Source organism: Onychomys torridus, chromosome 5, assembly GCF_903995425.1.
Source record: "Onychomys torridus chromosome 5, mOncTor1.1, whole genome shotgun sequence".
Taxonomy (NCBI): domain Eukaryota; kingdom Metazoa; phylum Chordata; class Mammalia; order Rodentia; family Cricetidae; genus Onychomys; species Onychomys torridus.
The window spans coordinates 107,997,991-108,020,476 of NC_050447.1; the positions used below are offsets into that span (position 1 = coordinate 107,997,991).

The window sequence follows — 22,486 nt, forward strand, 5'->3', positions numbered from 1 at the left end:
TCGGAGCTCCACGTTCCACTCAGGCCCGAACCTTTTGGGGTCACAGGGACGCCGCCAGCCTGCGGTGGCGCTGCCCCAAGCCCCATCAGCCCTGCCAATGGTGCAGCCAACCTGACATCCTCAGTGCCCCACCCCTGTGGGGCACCTGTTTCTTCCCCAAGAGCCTCCCGGGCTTTGCTAGTCAGTCCTTCTTAGCCCTCTGGGAAACTTCTGGGGTCTTTTAGATCACTCCTGGTCCTTCTCAGGCCTCCTTAAAATTTCTGGGACCCTTTATAAAGGACCTCCCTGGGCCTTCCTCTGTTGCTTTCCTAGGTTCTGGGCTTCCTAGCGACCTGTGAGCCTTCTTGGCCCTGGTGAGGCTCCACAGGCCTTCTCCGGGTGAGGTTGAGGACTCTTGCAGTGGCCAGTAGGCCTGTGGTACCCAGGTCCGGGCCCACAGACCTCCATTCCAACATCTGTTCAAATAATATCCCAAGCCCACCTCTTTTTTTTTTCCTGTCTAGGATACGTTGATATTGTAAGACCAGTTTTGTAACCCCAAATGAGCATCTCTTGCCACCTCTACAAATTAAGTGGAAAAGAGAAAAATAATATATATATTATATATATACTATCATTGAACTTATATACATATAAATGCCTTTTCCCAGAATAGTTGGGTATAAGGAAAAATTTTAAGAGCCACTCTATGTAAGTAAATGACTACTAAAAATGTCAGTATAAGACAGGTTGTGGTGGCACACGCCTTTAATCCCAGCACTTGAGAGCTATGAGTTTGAGGCCAGCCTGGTCTAGATACAGGCCAGGCACCAAAACTACACAGAGAAACTCTGTATCAAAAACAAAACAAAAAACAAGCAAACAAAAAGTCAGTATAACAAACTAATGACATTTGAGGGGGTTTGTTTGATTTTGTTTTGAGACAGGGTTTCTCTCTGTAACCCTGGCTAATCTGGAACCCGCTGTATAGACCAGGCTGGCCAAATTCAGAGATCTCTGCCTCTGGAGCTGTCAAGTGCTGGAATTAAGGAGATGTGTCACCGTGTCCAGCTTTGAGGAGAGATTTTTTTAAATTGCTTGTTGATAATACGTTGTCTGAACACCAGGCTGTAGACTCATTTCCAAAAGGCTCAATAAGTGTTGAAATGCACTGGCTCTTTAATGTCTGAAGGAATGGGAGTCCTGCCCTTTTATATTCTAGAAAACACATCCACATGCATATCACAAACACTGGACGTGATTTCAAGAGTTTCAAAGATCTTTGATTGACTCCCCAACGTCACCCAATAGATGTCTGTCTTCTTCCTCTGCATTTAGTCTGTGCCCTCCAACAAAGGTTTAAAGAAGCCCTTCATGTCTACCTTACTCTATTTTATAACCCTGTATGTCTACTCCTTGTACAACTCACAGTCTTGTTTATGAGCCCTGTTTACTTGTTATCCTTAAAAATCACCTGTTTATCCATAGTACTGAGGGAAGGGCCTTGTCTGCTCCATCCATTATGCTACCCACCTTACTTAAAACTGGATGGAACCCATAGTGAGGGCACACTCAGTCATTGAAAAGAAAGACTCTGGAGGCCTCATTCCTGGCAGGCTTCTTGGAGGCCTAGGTTCTTCCCTCCATTGGGCTGTGTTCTCTCTAGTAGCTCTGACATATAGCTCTGTCAGATGCTCTCCCAAAGCCTGAAGAAGGAAATCTTAATTCTTCAGTCCAGCTTGAAGAGATTGCTTTCACCTTTCCTCTCTAACTTCTTATACATGCCAATCACGTTAGATAATTCCACACTTTTGCCAAACTCTCCCTTTTACCGGTTCTTCTGTTTTGTTTTTAACCTGCAGGATTAAACTGGAGTCAAATCATTCCAGCTCACTTCTCATCCTTCCTGACTGCTGAGGAAGAATGAACTGCTGTCCACTCACTCCAAGACTGCTAGTTTGGGTTATTTTATAGTGACTTGGGAAATGTGAAAGACTGTAGTTAAGTATACAAAAACAGTGGTACTTTCTCCAGTCCCTTGGTTCTGCTTTGGCTCTAGTCCACTGGTAAGTAAGACAGCAGGCTATTCTCTTAGTAGGTTAGAACTAACATTAGTGTCAGCCATTGGCCAAAGAGAATGCTCCTGCCTTCAAGGCCATGCCAGCATTCAGTGCTTAGGAGTAGTCTCAAGATGGCCTTACTTTAAATCTGTTCCTCTTTAGCTAATACAGAGGGAAACTTTTTTTTTTTTTTTTTCAAAACAGAACTAGAATAAGGTGAATGTTCTCTGTCTGGTAGCATTTACCTTTTTTTTTTTTCTACAAACTACAGCAGAGAAGTTTTGTTATTAATTTACTTATGTGTCTGAGAAGGTCAAAGGACTGTCAGATCCCCTGTAGTTGGAGTTACAGGTTGTTGTGAGCTTTTTGATGTGGGCACTGGGGCTAGATCTGAGGTCCTCTTTAAGAACAATGCATGCTCTTAGCCACTGAGCCAGAAGGCTTGGATCAGAAGAAATGAGAACAAACCCTGGGCAAGGAACTTAAGAGGGTTCAGTGAGCCCACCTTCGCTTCTCCTCTTGTGGCAGAGAGGACAATGATGACAAAAAGATACTATTGTCAAAAGCACCTCAACTTACGTGTCTCTTTATTGCCCTGGTTTATGCAAAGAAATGCCAAGAACGTCATTTCTTAGTTATTCTTCAGGAAAAAGATTTCCATTTCTGCCTGTCTCTCAATGCCTTTCATATTTCAATACTCACCTTTGAGGTATGCATGACTTCAGAATCTCCTTCAGTAGAATTATGTAAACATTTTCACCAAGTTGATCAATATTTTCTAATTAACAATATGCATTTTTGTGGGACTTAAATAAGATACTTCATCAGGGGTTAGAGAGATGGCTCAGCAGTTAAGAGTACTGGCTGCTTTTCCAGAGGACCCAGGTTTGATTCCCAGCACCCTCGTGGCAGCTCACAACTGTCGGTAACTACAGTCCCAGGGGATTTGGCTCCAGGCATGCATGCACAGACATACATGGAGGCAAAACACCCGTACACAAAAATATGAATAAATATTTAAAAATATATTCGATCAGTGGGAAACATCTCAAATCACTCACTGGTAGACAGATGATACTTAGCATATGCTTTAGATTAATAACTTGATTTTATCCCTCCCCCCATCTATGCCTTTCATTAGTAGCTGATTCTCTTCTTCCCAATTTAGGGTTTTTTTTTTTAATGATCATTAATAATGAGTATCCTAGCTTTCTTGTATTTGAATATTTCCTTTTAAAGAAACATGAGTAAAATGTTTTTACTTTGAAGGATTTCTTTTTTCATTTTCTACTTTAAAGTTTTATTTTAAAACTCAATCTTTGCCTGGAGTAGTCATGCATGCCTTTAATCCCAGCACTAGGGAGGCAGAGGCAGGTGGATATCTGTGTTGTTGGAGGTCAGCCTGGTCTACAGAGTGAGTTCCAAGACAGCCAGAGCCACATAGTGAGACCCTGTCTGGAAAAACAAAACAAAACAAAACAAACAAACAAACAACAATATTAACCTTTAATGTGTGCCTCCTTAACAATACTATCTTATTTGGGAAACTACCATTTTATTCCAAAAAATACAAGGAATTTTGTTTCAAATGTACTTATTCCTACCGTAGATGGCAGTGATGTATTTAAAAACATTTCCCCAAACAAGAGAAGCACACACATTGGTGAATCCTACATCCTGTGCTGATGTTACAGCTCATGCTTTGAAAACATTCTCAGTTATGTGTTTCCTATTTAATTTTGCTCTTACCGCTGGACCTGGCCCCTGAGTTTGTGGTTCCTCCTTCTGGTTCTCTGGATGCTGGTACAGAGCTGTTTTCCTGGCCATCTGGGATGAATTTACTTTGAGTTTGGGTCTACTTTGCAATATGAACTTACTTTCTGGCGCTAGGACATTCTGAGCTGGGATCCTCTTTCTGGGAGTTGGGGCTCTCCCATCTCAGCTGCTGCGAGCCAAACACTCTCTTTAGGAGACTTCCTTTGAGAAACTTGGAGATGATCTTCTCTCTCTGAACGTTGCTGAACACTCTGCCTTCTGGGAGCCAGCTGGCCTTGTCAAATGCACAGCTGTGGCTTGCTGGCAGTGGAAGGTGCTCCGGAGACACAGGAGCCCTCTTTGAAACAAGGACAAAAGAGAAAGGGAATTGCCTGTTACCTAAGAGCTAGCTGTTAAGTGGAGAAAAAGAACCCTGGGTGCTGCCCTGCCCTGTGCTGCTCTGCGCTGCGGGATCAATTTAGTTAATAAGGCTGGTGGCAGGACCTAAGCAGCCACTTGGCTGGCATAGCAACTCACCCTCTCCTGCAGCAAGGCAAGGAGGGTACTGGGCACAGTAGAATTCTCTCATCAAATGCATGGTTTGAGAAGGTATTGGTCATTGGAGAAAAAGATTGGAAATAAGATTAAAAACACAAGCACTTGTCACATCTAGACTCAGAATTGCAGGCTGGGCCTTACCTAGGAGCTTGGAGCAAGACCATCAGGTGTAGTCAGCAGTGTATGACCAGTTTTCCTGCCTCACTGAGCTCCCAGCCCCAAGTTCTTTCCACCACAGTATGCTTGGGAACAAAGCAAATGACAACAGCTCCCACAAGTCCTTCCTATTGTAAAAACATCAAAACCGGGCCCCAAAAGAAAATGACAGTAGATCGTTTGTTTCACAATAAAGCAGACAGAATAGTATTCTAATGTGTATATGGACAGTTCTTTTTCTTTTTGACAGGTTGTAGACCAGGTTGGCCTTGAACTCACAAAGGTCTGCCTCTGCCTCTGCTTTCTGCATGCAGGCATTAAAGGCCTCCAGGCTCAGCCTACGTACACCTTATCCACTTATCTGCTGATGGACAGCTAGCTAGGTTTAGTTCCCATACACTGGCTCCTGTTATGGTGCTTTGAAGAACACAGTATGCAGGTGTCTCTTCGACATAAGAATCTGATTTCCTTTGGATGGCCTAGAAGTGGAATGGCTAGCTTTACACAAGTTCTGTTTTTAAAGTTTTGGATGAACCCAGTACTGCTTTCTCGATGACTATTGTTCTAATTTCCATTTTCACTAACAAAGAAAGGGGGTTTTAAATGTTCCCTTGCCAGCATTTTATATTGTCTTCTGTTTTTAGAATTTTGTTTTATTTTAAAATTTGTATTATTTTGTATGGATGAGTGTTTTGCCTGCATGTATGTCTATTCACCTCATGTACCTGGAGCCTACAGAAGCTCGAAGAGGGTGTTGGAACTCCTGGAACAGGAATTACAAATGGTTGTAAGCTGCCATGTGAGTGCTGAGAACCAAACCTGGGTCCTCTGCAAGAGCCGCAAATGATGTGCTCTTGACCTACTTTTCAGCTTTCCAGCTCCTGTGTTCTCTTCTTGGTAATAGTCAATTTTTTTTCAAGGACAACTTTTAACAATCATGACCTGCTTCTGGTTTCAGCAAATGTTTGTAGCTTTAGTTAACTATGAACATTCCATCCAGTGCTACTTACAGTAACAATTCAGAGCATATTGTCAGTCAGGCAGAATTGTGCACACCTTTAATCCTAGTACTCATGAGGAAGAGGCAAGCAGATCTCTGCAAGTTTGAGGCCATCCTTCTGGTCTACATATGGAGTTCCTGGCCAGCCAAGGCTACATAATAAAACCCTGACTAAAAAAAAAACCAAAAAACCAAATAAACAAAGTGTTGTTAGTCACTAAAGGCAGGCAACCTTTAAGAATGAATTCCTATATTAATACAACTCCAATATGCTGTTTCCTTTATTTTCAGGCCAAACTTTATGAAGCAAGCTGAACATGCCCAGATGCATTCCTGTTCACTCTTTTAACCTTTCAAGCATGTGTTCTACAACCTTGAGCTGAACAAATGTACCTGTCATCTTTCCTTCCTAAATTATAACCTTAAACAGAGCATGCTCAAGACTGTGCCCATTCTTAAAGTGTTTTCCTATATGAATATGTATCTGTTTTTCCAGTGAAATCCATGTGTTCTGTTTTGCTTTTGAGGAACACAGCTTTGGAAATAAGGGAACCCTGGTGTCCTGACTGGCTGGTGGATTTAAAATCAAGAGGGCAACTTTAACCATGCTGCTTATTTGCATTTTGTAGCAAACTGAGGAGTGGTTCTTGGTTGCTTCTCAATTGCTCCAGCTGGTCTATGAAGTTTGGGGCTTTATTGTTATTGGGTACTTGTGGTATCCTCTGCTCCTTGATCTACAGTGGAGAAAACTAGTACTAAAGAGATTTTATTTGTTTCCTTTGGCAATCTGGAAAAAAAAAAAGAGTAAAAAGCAGACAGTCCCCTTACCTGTATTAATCTGGACATCTCCTTAGTTTACGACCATAGAGCTCTTCCTTGTGTCTACAGGGGCAGTGCTGATGTAACCACTCTCTTTGGGACCTCCTAGGTCTATGGAGTCTTAATTATGCACACACCAGGTACAAGGCCTCTAGAATGGTAAGACAGCAGGGGCTATGTGCACACCAATTGGTTTCCTTTTAGGAAAAACTCGCTTTTTCTCCTCAGAACTCATCCATATCCAGACAGGAAACTGGAATTTCTGTGGAAAATCTCTGAATTATTTGACAGGATACCTTCCATGGGCGGCTTTTCTCTGCTTTGAAGATGCAGAACAAGCTCTGAGGGTTCCAGGCCAATAACCTGGGCCATTATGACACTCAGAATGCCAAGCAGGGGCCAGAAAGTGAGTTCCACCATCTCCTCCTGGAGATGGCAGCAAACTGAGGCAGGTACAGTCACGCGACACACCGGCACATTTCATATGCTCTATTTGGTTTTCTCTGAAACTTAACAAGCCATCATGGGAACAGCCAACAACAGTCCATCAGCCACAAACCTCTTCGAGGAAATGAAAAATTACACCCAGCCTGATGTCCTGTGTCACACGTTTGACCTCCTCTCCAACCTTCACAAGTTGCTCCCAAATCATCTGGTAGAAGTGCTTCATTCCTACAGAAGTGAAGACGACAAAATTAAATGTAAGTGGGTGGAGGGCGGTTGAGAATGTTTATATTTTCATGCTGGTGTGAGCCTCTTCTTTCAGCTGTGGGCATTAACTTCGTCACATTGTCTGTGACGTCAGTTCATGAGACCCATGCCACTTCGTGGCTCCATAAGTCTGTGTTCTCAGAATGAACTGTGAATTTGCCCATGGGTAGAGGTTGTTATCTATCTCTTCTTTGAGTAGTCTTTCATGAGCTAAGGTAAGTTATCACTCATCACTAGGCATAACACACCCCTGGGAAGATGGAAATGAACCATGTACAAATGTACACAAGTTACAAATTAAGATGTAATCTTTGATTTTGAGATCAGTGGGAGAACTTTCGAGGTGGGGGTCAGATTAGAAACTTCATTCCTTTTGTTTGACTCTCTATTTCTCCCTTCTCCGTTTGCTAGGAAGAACTTGATTATTTCCTCTGAAAGTAATTTTTAAATATTTTTTTTAGTCTTTAGTATTACTATTTTGAGATGGAGTCTTGATAGGTTGCCCAAACTGGTCTGAAATTTCTGGGCTCAAGCCATCTTCTTGCTTCAGTCTCCTAGGTAGCTGAGACCATAGGCATTCCTTATAGTGTGTAGTCTCTAGTTTTTGCAGTTTGGAACGGTCTAATGGTCCTAAAATCGGATCAGGATGGAGGAGAATTTGATTTGTGAACTTAATCGATCCCAACCTTGAATTATTTGTGATTAACTGCAAAATACTGGTAGATGGCAGCCACCTGTACCCATAAACTTAGAAGACAAAATTGCAACTTCCACACCAATTAAAACAAAGGTGGCGCCTGTTACAAAGACTTTTAAACTGTTGGGACAAAGTTGGTCACATTCACGTTAATCTCCACTTCCTAATGAGAGTGTTATGAACAAACCCATACATCCAGGTTACATTATGTAGTACCTTGTGAGCACACACAGAACTTAAGCAGCTTCGTACAAAACTGCACAGACCAGCAGTCACTTTGTCACTCTGCCCCTGCCTTAGCTCTTCCTTTTGATCCATACTATTGACTTTTGTTGCTAACTTTAGGTGAATTATAAGCAAATTGCTTAGCTTTGGGGAGTTGTATTGTGAATGAAATATCAGTTCTAAGGTCAGCACTCTAAAGTCGTTCTCTGCATGTTGAAATTCTTCCCGCCCCACTCTGCTCTGGTGTGTTGAGACTGAGAAGCCAGGGGAAGGCATGGTGGTGTTCTGAGTTTCTATCTCTTTCTATCTCAGCTCTTCCCTCGGGTAAAGAGGAACTGCTAATGCCAAGGGCAGGCATATGTAAGAGGTTCTGGATTTTTCTGTATATTATAGTCTGTGGATTTAAAGTCCTCCATAGGTTGATGATTTGAATGCTTTGTCCCAGATGGTGGTACCTTTTTGAGTGACTCCAGAGACTTAGCAAGTGCAATCAAATTGGAAGAAGTAGGTAACTTGGGGGCACATTATTACTGGCAACTTTTTGTTGTGCTTTTTGGTTCCTGGTTAGCTATGAAGAGGACAGCTCTCTTATGTCACTTGTTCCTACAGTCATGATATTCTGCCCAAGGTTGTGGGATCAAGTGATCATGTTGAACCCTCTAAACCATGTGCCAAAATAACCCTTCCTTCTTCAGTTGTGTCTGCCAGTTCTGATAACAGGCTGTGAACCTCTGGAATCGCCTCATCCTCATTCTAGCATCCTAATTGCTGTTGACCACTCAGAGAGTTCTAGCAGTCAGAGACAAAGGTCCAAATCCTAAGTCTCAGTTGTTCGATCTCCAAATGCAGAATAGTTCTTAGGCAAAATATCAGAAAGATGGCACTCCAAATTAAGAGCAAGACAGTAATCTCTACTTATTTCATTTCTTCTGACAAGTTTCAAAATGCATAATAAAAATAATAATTGTATTATAGCTTACTATTAGTTTATAAACTTTACATGAGGAACCAATAATATTTACAGTGGTCTTAGCACACTTAATGCATGCATTTATAGCCAGTGCATCTCTTAGACTAAGATTTAAGAAATATTGCTAAGAGAAAGGGACAGCAGGGCTGAGAAGGAATTACTAGATTGCACAAATGTGGTGGGTATTGTGCTCCCTACAATATTGTGTACCCTAATAAATTTATCTGGGGTCAGAGAACAGACAGCCACTAGAACAGAGCCAGAAATGGTGGCTAGAAAATGGGTCAGAGCAACCTATAGCAGAAGTTGGGTGGTGGTGGTACACACCTTTAATCCCAGCACTTGGGAGGCAGAGTGAGGTGGATCTCTGAGTTCAAGGCCACTTTAGAAACAGCTAAACATAGTGACCCACACCTTTAATCCCAGAAACCCAACCTTTAATCTCAGGGAGTGGGGGCAGAAAGAGAAAGGTATTATAAGGCGTGAGGACCAGGAACTAGAGGAGTAAAGCATGTAGTTAGTTAAGCATTTGGTTGGTTAAGCGTTCAGGCTTTGGAGCAACACAGTTCAGCTGAGATTCATGTGGAGGAGGACTGAGAAGCTTCCAGCCTGAGGAAACAGGATCACCTGAGGAACTAGCAAGGTGAGATAGCCGTGACTTGTTCTGCTTCTCTGATCTTCTAGCAATCACCCCAATAACTGGCCTCAGGTTTGATTTCATTAATAAGACCTTTTAAGATTCCTGTTACACACAAACACAGTTGTTGGGGGTATACCTAACACACATGAAGGGTTCCATCCTCAGCACCAGGTACATGCACAAAGATTTTTGAAAGAATCTTGCTATGCAGAGGTTGGAAATGAACACTGAATTATGTTAATACTTATTCTACCATCAGGTGAGAATTCCGAATTCTCGGGTTTGGAAAAGATTTTAGCAAGACATCAGTTGCCGAAAGAGGTTAGTCTGACTCCAAAGCCCAGCAAAATGCCCTCATGGAAAAGAAAAACTATCAACAATATAAGCGGCAACTGGAGGAAATGTCACATGTGGAAGAAAAACACATACGAGCCACCCATGTGCACAATCATTGTTAGGTAGGTTCTTGGACTTTTCGTCTCATGCTCATGTTAAAGAAACACAGAATGGCCGGGAGGTGGTAGTGCATTCCTTTAATCCCAGCACTCAGGAGGCAGAGCCAGGCGGATCCCTGTGAGTTCGAGGCCAGCCTGGTCTACCAAGTGAGTTTCAGGAAAGGCGCAAAACTACACAGAGAAACCCTGTCTTGAAAAACAAAAAAAACAATAAAACAAACAAACAAAAAAGAAACACAGAATGGTCACAAACAGAAACTCTTCACCCACCCCGCCCCTGTAAAAAACGATGATTTAATGTGGTCTTTGTGAACCGTGGAGGACATGGAAATAGGCTTTGCCTTGTATAAATAAGCCTTTACTTCACACACCCCAAGTTACTGAAGAACCCTTCAGTGCAAGAAAATTTATGGAGATGGGAAGGGCGGTATGTCACTGTACCTACCACCTTCTAGTCTAGTGAGCAGAGATCTGCAGCGCTGGAAGAGGATTGTTGGAGAAGGAACCATCCACTAAGTAACCATCATTAGCATGAGCAAGGTCTTTGGCTTTATCCCTAGTCTGCCAGATTTTTACACTGAGAAAGGAAGAGCCCCTGCAAGGATGGACAAAATAGATTCAAGCACTCTCTGGTCTTCATGGAAAGAGGGAGCCGCTGGAGACCTGCTGGAGAGCTTTTGTAGTGAACCAGTGAGGAATAGCTGGCTTCAGGCTAGGTGAAAAGGGGATGAGGTGCTCCAAGCCTCCTTAAGCTTTGGTTACTCAGCAAACTACCTTGTTTTGTACATTTCCCTGTTCATGACAGATGGCATGTTTCCATTTGCTGCTTTTCTGCCACTGACTACACTATACAAGATGACACCCATGCTTTGTACATTGTAGATGTTCAAAGAGTGTTAGCGGGTTGACAGGATAAAAGCAGAACCCTTTCTGATCTTAAGATGATAACATACAGAGGTCTAGCTCATGAAGTTGCCTGTACTAGAAACTTCCTCTGGGCTCATCATCCTAGTTAACAATCCCCTTGTCTACCTATCCCCCAGTGTCTCCATTGTCAGACCTTGCCAGTTGGATTTAAAAACCCATAGCTTGTGAAATTGTGTCTCCTAGTAATATCAGAAGCTATGCCCATAAAGTCTCAACAACATGGCTGCCCAAATGTGAGCTGAACAAGGATGACCTAAATGGACATTCCAAAGTGGACAGAGAAAAGCATACAAGGCCTCAACCCTGTACAAAGAACTAAAGGCAGCTGAGGGAAGCTGGGAGTGGGAGAGGTGGCCTTCTCCAAGGAAGAAGAGCATACCAATTGGTTATCCAATGCCAAATGGTCAGTCCTGAAAACATACATACAAGTAATATTATACAGATGGAACAGGTTACATTGAGGAGTATATATGTACATACGTACACATATATGTATGCAGTAACAATTAGTGAAAAAAGAGGTCATGAGTTTAAAGGAGAGTGGAAAGAGGTAGATAGGAGGGTTTAGAGGAAGGAAAAGCAAGAGAGAAATAATGTAATTAATCAACTTATAATCTCAAAACAAACAAACAAACAAACCAAGCCCCATAGCTAAAGAAAGCAAACTTATGTTATAAGGGGGCAGTAGTCATTAGATTCATGGTATTTTCAGAATAATGCAGTGACACTGAGTTTTTAAAGGGCGAAAGTTATTTTAAGATATTCAAATTAAGATTATATGACCATGTTTGAAGGCCTATTTTTTAAGTCAAATTTCAACATCATAGAAAGCTGTTTGGGGTATGATGCCTTCAAATGGAGTGACCTGTCTTCTTTAACATCCTAGCATGGTCTATGAAAATACAGCTTGAATATCAGCACCCAAGGGTGGACACCTATCTTCACACATTTCCTTCTACAAACACACATCTGCTCTCCATAATAGTGTGAGCTGTTTTGTTCATTTGTGGGTTGTGTTTGTTTGTTTAGGGTCTCTGAGAAGCAAGGGCTCATACAGAAGTAGGAGCACAAAAGATCAGCTGGTGATAGGGTACATCGAAGGGGGCACGAGGGCAGCATCGGGAGAAGTAGAAAAAGAACCTGGCTGGGAGGCAAATAACTTACAAGGGATCTAAGAAAGCCTTCCAAGCGATGGGGGCTGCTTCACAAGGATTCAAATCCTGAATCATTTTCTGGCTGCCGTGACTCTGGATGCCAGAGGGAATCTGCTGTATTGCCTGTGATTCTTGCTCTATCTTCTAGTAACATGACCATCTAGACACTCGACAACTCTATCATTCTTACTCTCTTTTGACTTAATTGGTACCCCTGAGAGCACATGTTCTTGAAGGCAAGCCTAGATGTCCCTGAAGAATATTATCAAGAAGAACGACATCCTTGTCTAAATGTTGCCTGTAGAACTGCCGACTCTTCTGCCCTTGCTCATCTGTAAAATGAGATTGGTAAGATCTCATGTGGTGGCCCTATGCTGGGAAAAAAATGGCAGGTATAACTTGCAATGAGAATGTGCACTTTAATGTATGTAAATTTTAGACTGAGCCAAATGGGAACCTTGAGCTTAACACCGGCAAATGTGTTTAGTGTTTAGAACCTGTATGTCACTTGAACCGAGGGCAAGGCCTTTCCCTAACAAGGACTTAATCCATTTTCTATTGCTATTGCAGAGTACTTGAGATTGGATAACTTATAAAGAAAAGAACTCCATTTAGGCTCATAGTTCTCATAGATGATAGAAAGTCCGAGATAAGACCCTTACTTCCGGTAAGGGCCCAGCACTGCTTTACAGTATGGAAGACATTGGAAGGGCAAGTAGGGACATATGGAAGAGAGGGAGAGAGCAAGCAGGGTGGGTATCCTTTCTTCGAAACAACCTCTTATTTGTGTGTGTGTTCCTGTGTGTGTAAACCAGAAGCCAATGTTACTCACTCTCTGGCTTATCTTTGAGATAGAGTCTCTCACAAACTTGTAACCCACTACATTAGCTAGGTGGGCTGGCCAGTGAGTCCAGGGACCTGCCTGTCTACACCTCCCCAGCAGTGGGGTTATAGGTGTTTACCACACTCAGCTTTTATGTAGGTGCTAGGGATTGAACTTGGGTCTCCATGCTTGCACAGCAAAGGCTTTATTGGTGGGAACATTTTCCCGACCTGTAATGAAACTAATTTCGTCCTGTTAGAATGGGAGTTAACATAATCCCATCAAATTGGCATTAATCCCTCTTATTGAAGCCCCCACCACCATGGCATGGAGAATCAAGGTTCTAATTTATGAATTTCTGGGGAACACAGTCAAGCCATAGCACATAGCGATGGTAGTCACAGGGTCGGATACTACATCACATTGGCTTTTGACAAAAATTTTTCCATTCTGTTCCGTAAATAAGTCAGTAGTTCCCAAAGCCATACCATGTTGAAAACCAGATTTTCCAAGCATCTAGAGTCACAGATGGTGGTGTATTATCCCTGTTGGAGAACTTGGCAGGAAGCCAGACCCCACTTTTTATAATATTGTAAATCCTTTCTGGAAATTGCATGCAAATTATAATTGTAAACTGCATTCATTGGCTCAATACGTCATATTCATGTGCTCTGGGGCTCATTTTTCTTTTTCTGTTGGAAAGTGTGGCAAAGCGATCTTGAACAGAAGATGGCTGAATGATCCACACAGGGACTTTAGTTTAGATTCTGAAGTATTTTTTATTATTATTATTAAAACAACACAGTAGTAAGCAGAGACAGGATCCTGGTAGCAATCAGTAGGCTTGAATCTGCTCCCCCTCTGCTGTAGACATTTGTAGTTAAACTTTCATACCCGGAAAGGCCGTGGGCATCCATCCACATCTGTCATATTTGCTGTGTTGTACTGTAAGGACATCATTGTTTGCCACCCCAACCTATGCTCTCTATCTGTCTGCTGGGTAGGCATTCAAGAAAAGTATTTATGTTTTTACTACAAATGGACTCAAGACAACTAAGAAAATGAAAGTGATGAAGTGTAGTCAAATGAAAAGCTCCCATGTCTCTTTGCTTCTCCTTTTTAGTAGTCCCTCCAAATGAGGCAGGACCCGTAGGCCTCTCAGAGCAGTGAAAGTTCTAGGCAGAACCCTGGGTCCAGGAGAGTGTCTTCCAACAATTCTGCTGATATAGTAAAGCCAGGATTAGGGTCAAACCTGAACGGGTTGCATTTACCATCTACTTGATTCATCAATGTTGATTCATCAAGGTCCCTGAGTTCATCTACACAAAGAGACCTCACTTTCAGGCTACCTGCTGGTTATCAGTTATTTGAGATACAGTCTTACTATGCTGCCCAGGCTAGCCTCAAACTCCTGGCCTCAACAATCCTCCTTTCTCAGCATCCCAAGGGAGACCATAGGATACTGTAGCCAGGTTACAGGATGATTAAATATACACATCAGCTTGGCGGGTCTATGGTACCAGTCATTTGAACACCTGTCCATGTGTTGCTATGACAATATTTCTCAGATGAGATTTACATTTCAATCAGTAGTCTCTGAGTAAAATAGATAGATGGCCTTCCATAGTGTGATAGGTCTATCATTCAGTCAGTTTAAAACATGAATAGAAAAGACTAAGATTCCATAAACGATGAGGAGTTCTAGCCTCAAGTTAACCTTTGGTTTCTTGACTGAAAGGCAAACTCCCACTGGATTTTCTAGCATGTTCAATAACACCACATGTCAGTCCCAATAATCTCACAAACCAATTTTATTCTCATTTATGGTCATTTGGTGCTAAACCCTCTGGATACATTCTGATAAATGCAGTGGGTCGCAGGTAATCAATCTCATTATTGTGCAAACACCACAGTTATACAAAGTAGATGGTGTGTCAACCTCTAGATGTGGCCACTTGATGCAATCCAAGAGGTGGTAGCAAATGAATCACAGTCAGCATACAAGTGCCTACTACACACTCATGTTTATCATAGAATGATTCATAGTGGCCAGGGGCCCACCCATGGATGAAAGTGTGAAAGTGTGTTGAATATATACAATAAACTTTTACTCAGTTGTAAAGGTTGAAATTATGTTGATTGTAGTTACGTGAATGGAACTGGGGATCATCATATTAAGCAATATAAGCCAGATGCCAAAACACATGAATTTTATGGTGTTCTGTTGCTGTGATAAAACATTCTGACAACAAGCAACTTGGGAAGGGAAGGGTTTATTTGACTTCTACTTCCAGGTCATTATCAATTACTGAGTGACGTCAGGCAGGAATTCAAGGCAGAAATTGTAGATGAACGGTCTTATTAAATAAGAAACACAGAGCCAAATACAGAATTAAAAGCCAAGAGGTCAGAGCAGTAGCTTAAAACCTCCTTACCCTTCCTGCCGCTGCTGTCCTTTCTTCAGCAAGAGCTCTACTTCCTGTGTGTCTGTCTTTTTTTATAGACTTTCTGTTATGCCTTCTCATTGGTTGTAAACCCAACCATATGACCTCCTCTTCACTGCCTGTCTGTACAGACCTCCAGGTTGGTATTGAGATTAAAGGCATGTGTCTCCATGCTGGCTGTATCCTTGAACACACAGAGACCTGCCTGTCATGTGATTTGAATTAAAGGTGTATGCCACCACCACCTGGCTTCTGCTATGGCTTGCCATTGGCTCTGACCCCCAGGCTACTTTATTAACATACAAATAAAATCACATTTCAGTGCAAATAAAATATCACCATAAGAAATCTAGAGACAAAAAATTAAAGAGATACGCAGCTTGCTGTCTTGATCTCTAGTTTGCTCCCTCTCAGGCTCATATTTAGGGACCATTCCTATAAAGACCAGGTCTATCTGCCTCAGGAATGATGCTGCCCACAGTGGCCTGTACTCTCCTACATCAATAATAAGACATCGACCCATAGACATGCCAACAGGCCAGTCTGACCTAGGTGACTGAGGTTCTCTCTTCCCAGGTAATTCTAAGTTATGTCAAGTTGAGTTGACAATAAAACTAACCAGCACACATATTTTCTTTTATATGTGAAATAGGCCAGTAAGAGGCACAAAAGTAAAAGGGGGACTATAACAATTATAAAAGAATCTAAGGCAGGGGATAAAAAAAGATTTAAAGGAGGTGAATATTGCCAGGTGTGATGGTGCACATCTTTATTCCCATTACTTGGGAGACAGAGGCAGGTGAATCTCTGAGTTTGAGAACAGCTTGGTCTACATAGCAAGTTCCAGGGAAGTCAGGGTTATGTAAGTGAGAGCCTGTCTCAAAAGACAAAAAGAAAGTGAACATGATCAAAGTGATTATATGCTCATATGAAAATACCACAAAGTAGTTACTACACTTAGTATGCAATTAATTAAGCACCCTACCCAGAAAGACGTGGTAAACACAATATTACGAGGCTGCTACTGGTATTACATAGCAGCAGATCTACAATAATGCTTTTTGGTAAGTAGAAGTACACTCTAGCATAATGATAAAAGTATAGTATTGTAAATACATAAACTGACAACATATCATTGTGAGATTTTATGTTCTTCACATAATTTTATGTGCTATGTATCACTGGTTGCAGAGTAGGTTTGTTGACATCTTAATACAAACTCATGGTGCTTTTCATTACAACTTTAGAATGGTTAAAAAAAAATCTCCACTAGTTTGGCTATTTGTCCCTGTGCTTTTCCCAATCATGGTCTCAATAATTCTTGCTCATACAATCCCTCCTCTTTCTCCTGGATTGGACTCCTGGAGCTCCACCTGGGGCCTAGCTGTGGATCTCTGCATCTGCTTCCATCAGTCATTGGATGAGAATTCTACCACAACAGTTAGGGTGTTTGGCCATCCGATCACCAGAATAGGTCAGTTCAGGCTTTCTTTTGACCATTGCCAGTATTCTTCTGGATAAGTGAGACAGTTGATTAGCTTGAACTGTTTGGGAGGCCTCCAGGCAGTGGGACCGGGATCTGTCCTTAGTGCATGAGCTGGCTGTTTGAAACATGGGGCCTATGCAGGGACACTTTGCTCAGCCTGGGTAAAGGGAGGACGGGACTGGACCTGCCTGGACTGAATCTACCAGGCTGAGCTGAATCCCTAGGGGAGTCCTTGCTCTGGAGGAGATGGGAATGGAGGATGGGCTAAGGAGAGGGCGGGGGGAGGGGCGGGAGGAGGGAGGACAGGGGAATTTGTGGCTGATATGTAAAATTAAATAATTATAAAATTAAAAATAAATAAATTGCCGGGCGGTGGTGGCTCGGGAGGCAGAGCCAGGAGGATCTCTGTGAGTTCGAGGCCAGCCTGGGCTACCAAGTGAGTTCCAGGAAAGGTGCAAAGCTACACAGAGAAATCATGTCTCAAAAAACAAAAAACAAACAAACAAAAAAAGTAAATAAATAAATGAATAAATAAATAAATAATATCACTAGGAACTTTTCAGTTCCATAGTGATCTTAGCATCACTGTTCCTGCAGTCCATCATGGACTGTTACTAATTGATGACTATGTGTATCCATGTACAGGTGCTAGATACAGATATAGATGGATGCCATTCTCTATTTCTATAGGAAACCCTATCTTAGTCTATAAACTCAGCATTTGTATAATTTGTATAATTACAACTGTGCTTAAGTGGAGTTAATTTTATAATCTAAGAAGAATGGTCACACCATGGAAATAAACAGATTAAGCAGAATTGTCTAATGAGTGGGAACTGAGCATTGCTTAAATAAAGAAGGCAAGAATTTGTTACCATGCTGACTTTGTCTCACTGTAATAGTTCCCAGGTATGATGCTGGGATGAGGCGTAGCTAAAGCCCTGATAGACTGTTACGCGAGTTGGGGTCTGGGTCACATGTTTCTAAGTTCTTGGCCTCTTATTCAAGAAATTGAAATAAAGGCTCACATAGATTTTATTCAGAGAAAAGCTATAGAATTGGTCAGAACACATTGCAAAAGAGCAGCACACACACACACACACACGAAGAGCAACAGGCCACAAGTGAAGAGTCAAGAGGAGGTCGGAAGAGACAGTTAGGTGCAACATGGCTAAGTAGCAGGTGTTGGGTCAAACTTCAGGAGCCTGATGCCAGATAGTTTATTTTAGGCATATTTAAGCATAGCACAATATGGAAAAAACATTTTCCAGAGATAATTAATGCAATCCTATGTGCACAACAAAGCTTAAGACATGACTACATAGAAACTCTTTGTAAAGTACAAGTGACATTTTCCATAAAGGTAAGTTCTATAAATTGACTGAGATAATCAGGCTCAAGATAAAGGTCTAGGGAGGATCTGGTGTGGCCTAGGCCACAGGATGTCACAAGGGTCACCAGGCATTAGATATGTCAACCCCAGCCTCTGGGCAGAAAACAGATCATACACCTCTCCCTTTGAAAAGACAACCCTGTGTGTTTAACATTCCTGGTTCCTGTAGTAATTTTCTAGGGTTGAGATCTCCTGAGCTCTCCCATTCCATGTTAGCATGTCTGTGGTGGTGTCCTTGTTCAGATGTTTAGGCAGACACTTTGGTGAAACTTCATGGGTGTATGTATCTTTTTAAGGAGAGACAACCTCATAGCAAATTCCCTGATTCTCTGGTTCTTAAAATCATTCTGTCCCCTTGAAGTGACCTTGAGCCTTAGGTACAGGAGTTGTGTTGTAAATCTATCCATTGAGACTGTGTTCCACAGCACTGCATTTTTTACCAGTTGTGATTTTCTGTAATGGTCTCCATCAGAAATATTTTAAAAAGCAAAATACTCCATGCCAATTTTGTGGGCTTCAAATAGCTCATCAAAGGCCTTGCCAATTTAGAAAGTTAGGCAGCTTACAGGTGCCTCACAAAATGCCACACTAAAGAATGAGGATTGTAAAGTCAATGAGGAACATTGCTTTTCCGGTGAAATGACCCACTGTCCCCTTGTTGTCCCTTCTTATGTAGGTATGTGTTGGAGAAGTGACAATGAATATTCTTATTTGTTTTCCTCAATTCCCCCCCTTGCCAGGTGGGCAAAAAAGAACTTGCAACCCTCCGAGGACCTCAAGTCAGTGATGCAAAGACTGTCCGCACTAGGCCCAATTATCTCAGTCACTCCTTGTGGACGACAAAGTGCTGTTGTCGTGTACAAAGATACGACCTCGGCTTGCAAGGCTGTGAGTGCTTTTCAGAAAATGTCTGCAGGCACAATGTTCCAGTGCTCATGGCAGCATCGATTCATGTCAAAAAAGGTAAGACTTTCTACTGCAGAAAACCTGACTTAATTTTAAAATAATTTTAAAGGTTTTTGAAATTATAATTATGTAATTTCCCTCCCTGTCCTCCATCCAATCCCTGCCTTGCACTGCTCCTCATCTCTCTCAAATTTGTGACTTCTTTCTTTACTTGTTCTCTCTCTCTCTCTCACACACACACACACACACACACACACACACACACTCTTGTTGTGTGTGTGTGTGTGTGTGTGTGTGTGTGTGTGTGTGTGTGTGTGTATGTATGTATAAATACCACCTGCTCAGTCTGTATTATGTTACCCGTATATGTATGATATCAGGGCTGACCACTTGATAATGGATAGCCAGTTGGAAAGGGAAGACCATTTCTTCTCCCACTCTCAACACTCCCCAGCTGCCTACAGTCCTGTCCAGGGATGAGGCTCCATAAGCTTTTCCCCTTCTATCTTAGCATGTCCATTGGTGTTCATGACTTGTTTAGCTATCCCTGCTGGTGAGACTTCCTGGGTATAGCCCCTCTGACATTTCTAGGAGGCATAATCTCACAACAAGCTTCCTTTTCTTCTGCTTTTTACAGTCTTTCCATCCCCTCTTCTGCAACTTCCCCTGAGCTTTAAGTACAGGAATTGTTTTGTGGATGCTCATGTCAGCAATGGGGAGTATTACCTACTGAGTACCACATGACCTCTTGTTCTCTGTGGTTTTCTGTGATGGTGTCTGTTGCAAAGACAACTTTCTTTGATGAGGGGTAAGAGCTCCACGTATCTATGAGTGTAAGGGTAAAGATTTAGAATGTTCTCAGGACTTATATTGGTTAGTAAGCTGGCAGTGTAGGTTCACCTTCAATGTCTATGACTGCACTAGCCCTGGGTAGATGGCTAGATTTCCAGTACCAGGCATGGCTTTTCTCCTATTGGGTGGATCCTAAGTCCAATCAGAGAGCTGTTAATTACTGCCAGGTATCTCTACAACTACTGTACTCTTAGCGGTATCATGCCATGCCAGTTATTATTATGGTTCACAGGATCACAGCTGGGTAGGAATACTGCTTGCTCACCTCTCTTGGAGGCTTTCATGGCACCTTTTGGTACCATGATAGCTGGTCCTCAGGGAGGCAGCCTTTAGGTCATGTGCAGCTTGCATCCTCTGTGCCCTGTGTCTGAAGTGCATGGTGTCTTCAGCAATAGGGACTCCCCCTCCACTCTGGGAAACTACCGAGGGCAAGTGCAATAGTGTGTAATGTTCTGTGAGTCTCTTGGACATCTCAAAAGGAGGTTCCTCATGCTTACTTTTGGGGGTTTTGTTAAATAGTTTATGGCTCTTTGGTGGAACATGCATTGCCAGCTCAAATGGGAAATTTTCATTTAAACTATGTATCTATACCTAGACTTACATGCATTATAGGTATTTTTTAGGTAGCCACATAATAGTATAATTCCTTATGACTTTTTCAGATATCCTTTGTTATTTTACTCTCCTCTCTCCTTCTTTGGTATTTATCTTCTTCCCCCTCCCTAAAGACTCCTGCCTTTTCATTCCCTCATTCAAATTACTTGTACCCTAATATGTTCCTATTGTTCCCCCAGTGGTCCCCTTTTACTTTCCTGGTTTCTATGGTTACTCTAGGTTATATACTCACAGCTGAAGACTTGGAGCTAGGAACTACAGATTAGAGAGAACATATGATGTTTGTCTCTCTAGGTCTGTTTTTACCTCACTAAATGACCTTTTCTAGTTCCATTAATTTGCCTAAAAAGTTCATGATTTTATTTTTTCTTTATGCTTGAATAGTATTCCATAGTATGTGTGTACCACATTTTCATTATCCACCGCTAGTTAAAAGACGTTTAGATTGTTTTGTGACTTCAATGAGAATGGCTCCCAAGGGCTCATATATTTGAATAACTGGTTCACATTTGATAGAACTGTTTTGGAAGATTAGGAAGTGTGGCCTTGTTGGAGGATGGGCTTTGAGATTTCAAATGCCCAAGACAGGTCCATTCTCTCTCTTCCCGCTACCTCTCCAACTTGCAGATCAAGATATAACCTCTTAGAAACATCTACAGTGTAATGCCAGCCTGTCTGTTGTCATGCGACCCACCATGATGATCATTGACCCACCCTCTGAAACTGTAAGCAAGCCCCCAATTAAACTCTTTTATAAGTTACCCTAGTCGTGGTGTCTCTTCCTAGTAATTGAAAAGTAACTAAGACAAATTGTTCCCACTTCCTAGACATCGTGAACAGAGCAGCAATAAACATGGCTGAGTATCTGTGGAGTAGGATGTTGAGTCCTTTGAGCATACACCGAGGAGTGGTAAAGCTGAGTCATACGGTAGATTTATTTTTAGCCTTTTGAGGGGTCTCCACACTGATTTCCAGACTGTTTGAACTAGATTTATGAGGTCTCATTTGTCAATTGTTGACCTCAACTCCCAGGCAAATGGGGTCCTATTTAAAAGTCCTTTCCTACACTTACATCATGTATGGCATGGCTTATGTTTTCTTCTAGCAGTTTCAGTGTTTCAGGTCCCACATTTAGGTCTTTGGTCCATTTGGAGTTAGCTTTTGTGCAAAGTGATGGGTACAGGTATGATTTCATTCTTCTACAAGTGGACATTCAGTTTTTCCAGCACCATTTGTTGTAGATCTGGTCTTTTCTCCAGCATATATTGTTGGCCCCTTTGTCAAAGAATAGATGGCTAACATTATCTATCCTCATGTTTAGATCCTTGACTTTGTTCTATTCGTATACATGTTCTTTTTGTGTTCATATTGCTTTTATTCCTTTGGCTTTGTGATCTATTTTGAGGTCTGAAATAGTAATTCCTATAGCATTTCTCTTTTTGCTCAGGCTCATTTTGGCTATATTGAGTTGTGGCTTCATATGAATTTTAGAATAGTTTTTTTTTTTTCTAATTCTATGAATAACTAATGGGAATTTTGACTGGGATAGCAATGAATCTATAAATGGATTTTGGTAGAACAGTCTATTTTTTTTTTTTAAGATAGCTTCTGTTTGTTTGTTTGGTTGGTTGGTTGGTTGTTTGGTTGGTTGGTTTTTTGAGACAGGGTTTCTCTGTGTAGCATTGTGCCTTTCCTGGAACTCGCTCTGGAGATCAGGCTGGCCTCGAACTCACAGAGATCTGCTTGGCGCTGTCTCCCAAGTGCTGGGATTAAAGGTGTGCACCACCACCACCCATCTGGTAGAACAGTCATTTTAAAAATATTAATTCTACCAATTCATGATCATAGACTACCTTTCCAT

At 41.9% G+C, this 22,486-nt stretch overlaps 1 protein-coding gene across 1 annotated transcript; it reads left to right on the forward strand.

The window, feature by feature from the left end:
* The first annotated feature begins 6,850 nt into the window (after positions 1 to 6,850).
* On the forward strand, positions 6,851 to 19,828 carry C5H6orf201 (chromosome 5 C6orf201 homolog). Its single transcript, XM_036188916.1, has 4 exons — positions 6,851 to 7,028; positions 9,830 to 10,028; positions 18,993 to 19,215; positions 19,796 to 19,828. The coding sequence occupies exons 1-4, from the start codon at positions 6,851 to 6,853 to the stop codon at positions 19,826 to 19,828; spliced, it is 633 nt and encodes a 210-aa protein (XP_036044809.1).
* The last annotated feature ends 2,658 nt before the right edge of the window (positions 19,829 to 22,486 follow it).